The sequence below is a fragment of the Sinocyclocheilus anshuiensis genome, unplaced genomic scaffold (genome assembly GCF_001515605.1).
Source record: "Sinocyclocheilus anshuiensis isolate Anshui unplaced genomic scaffold, SAMN03320099.WGS_v1.1 scaffold12528, whole genome shotgun sequence".
Lineage (NCBI taxonomy): Eukaryota > Metazoa > Chordata > Actinopteri > Cypriniformes > Cyprinidae > Sinocyclocheilus > Sinocyclocheilus anshuiensis.
Window position 1 is genome coordinate 674 of NW_015557898.1, and position 664 is coordinate 1,337.

The 664-nt window shown below is 35.8% G+C and overlaps 1 protein-coding gene across 1 annotated transcript in view; it reads left to right on the top strand.

Moving 5' to 3' along the window:
* The window catches only part of LOC107679346 (myosin-7-like), a gene marked incomplete at its 5' end in the record, with an annotated part of 973 nt that extends 616 nt beyond the window's left edge, over window positions 1–357 (top strand). Inside the window, one exon of the mRNA XM_016474873.1 lies at window positions 259–357. Within this exon, the coding sequence (XP_016330359.1) occupies window positions 259–276 (18 nt within the window). The remainder of the gene's footprint in view (window positions 1–258) is intronic.
* Between the last annotated feature and the right edge of the window lie 307 nt (window positions 358–664).

The window sequence follows — 664 nt, forward strand, 5'->3', positions numbered from 1 at the left end:
CACCTCAGTCGGTATTGAAGGGGGGAGAGAGAGCTGTACATTCACTCCCCCCACCTACAATCTCTGCCGGTACGAGACTCGAACCCGCAACCTTTGAGTTACGAGTCCGACGCTCTAACCATTAGGCCAAGACTTTCCCCTGTAGAATCATCAATAGATGATGATTATGTAAAGAAAAGTGACTTTTTATACATAAAATCTATGAAACATTTTCAACAAAATCAATTTTATTTTTATTTTTTTTTTTGCATTCTCAAGACTAAAGATGAAGAATGAAGACAAGAAACTACACCTACAAGCAAGCATATGACTGACTTGTGCTGAGTTTTTCTGTGTCCATTAAATGGCAGAGTTTGACTTTGTTCTCCATTATTTTTTCACATACTCAATCACTGTTTTAAAAGACAACTCATGAGGCATGATGTGGTAAAGAACACAAATGCAGTGTACTGAAATTGTGATAGTAACATAAAGAACCCAAAAATGAAAATACAACTCATGAGGCATGATGTGATAAAGAACACAAATGCAGTGTACTGAAATTGTGATAGTAACATAAAGAACCCAAAAATGAAAAGCAGGGGGAAAAAAAAAACGAAACTAAACTGTAAACAGCCTTAACTTCATAACAAAAATGTGAACTTGTCTTTGTAAGTCACTTTGG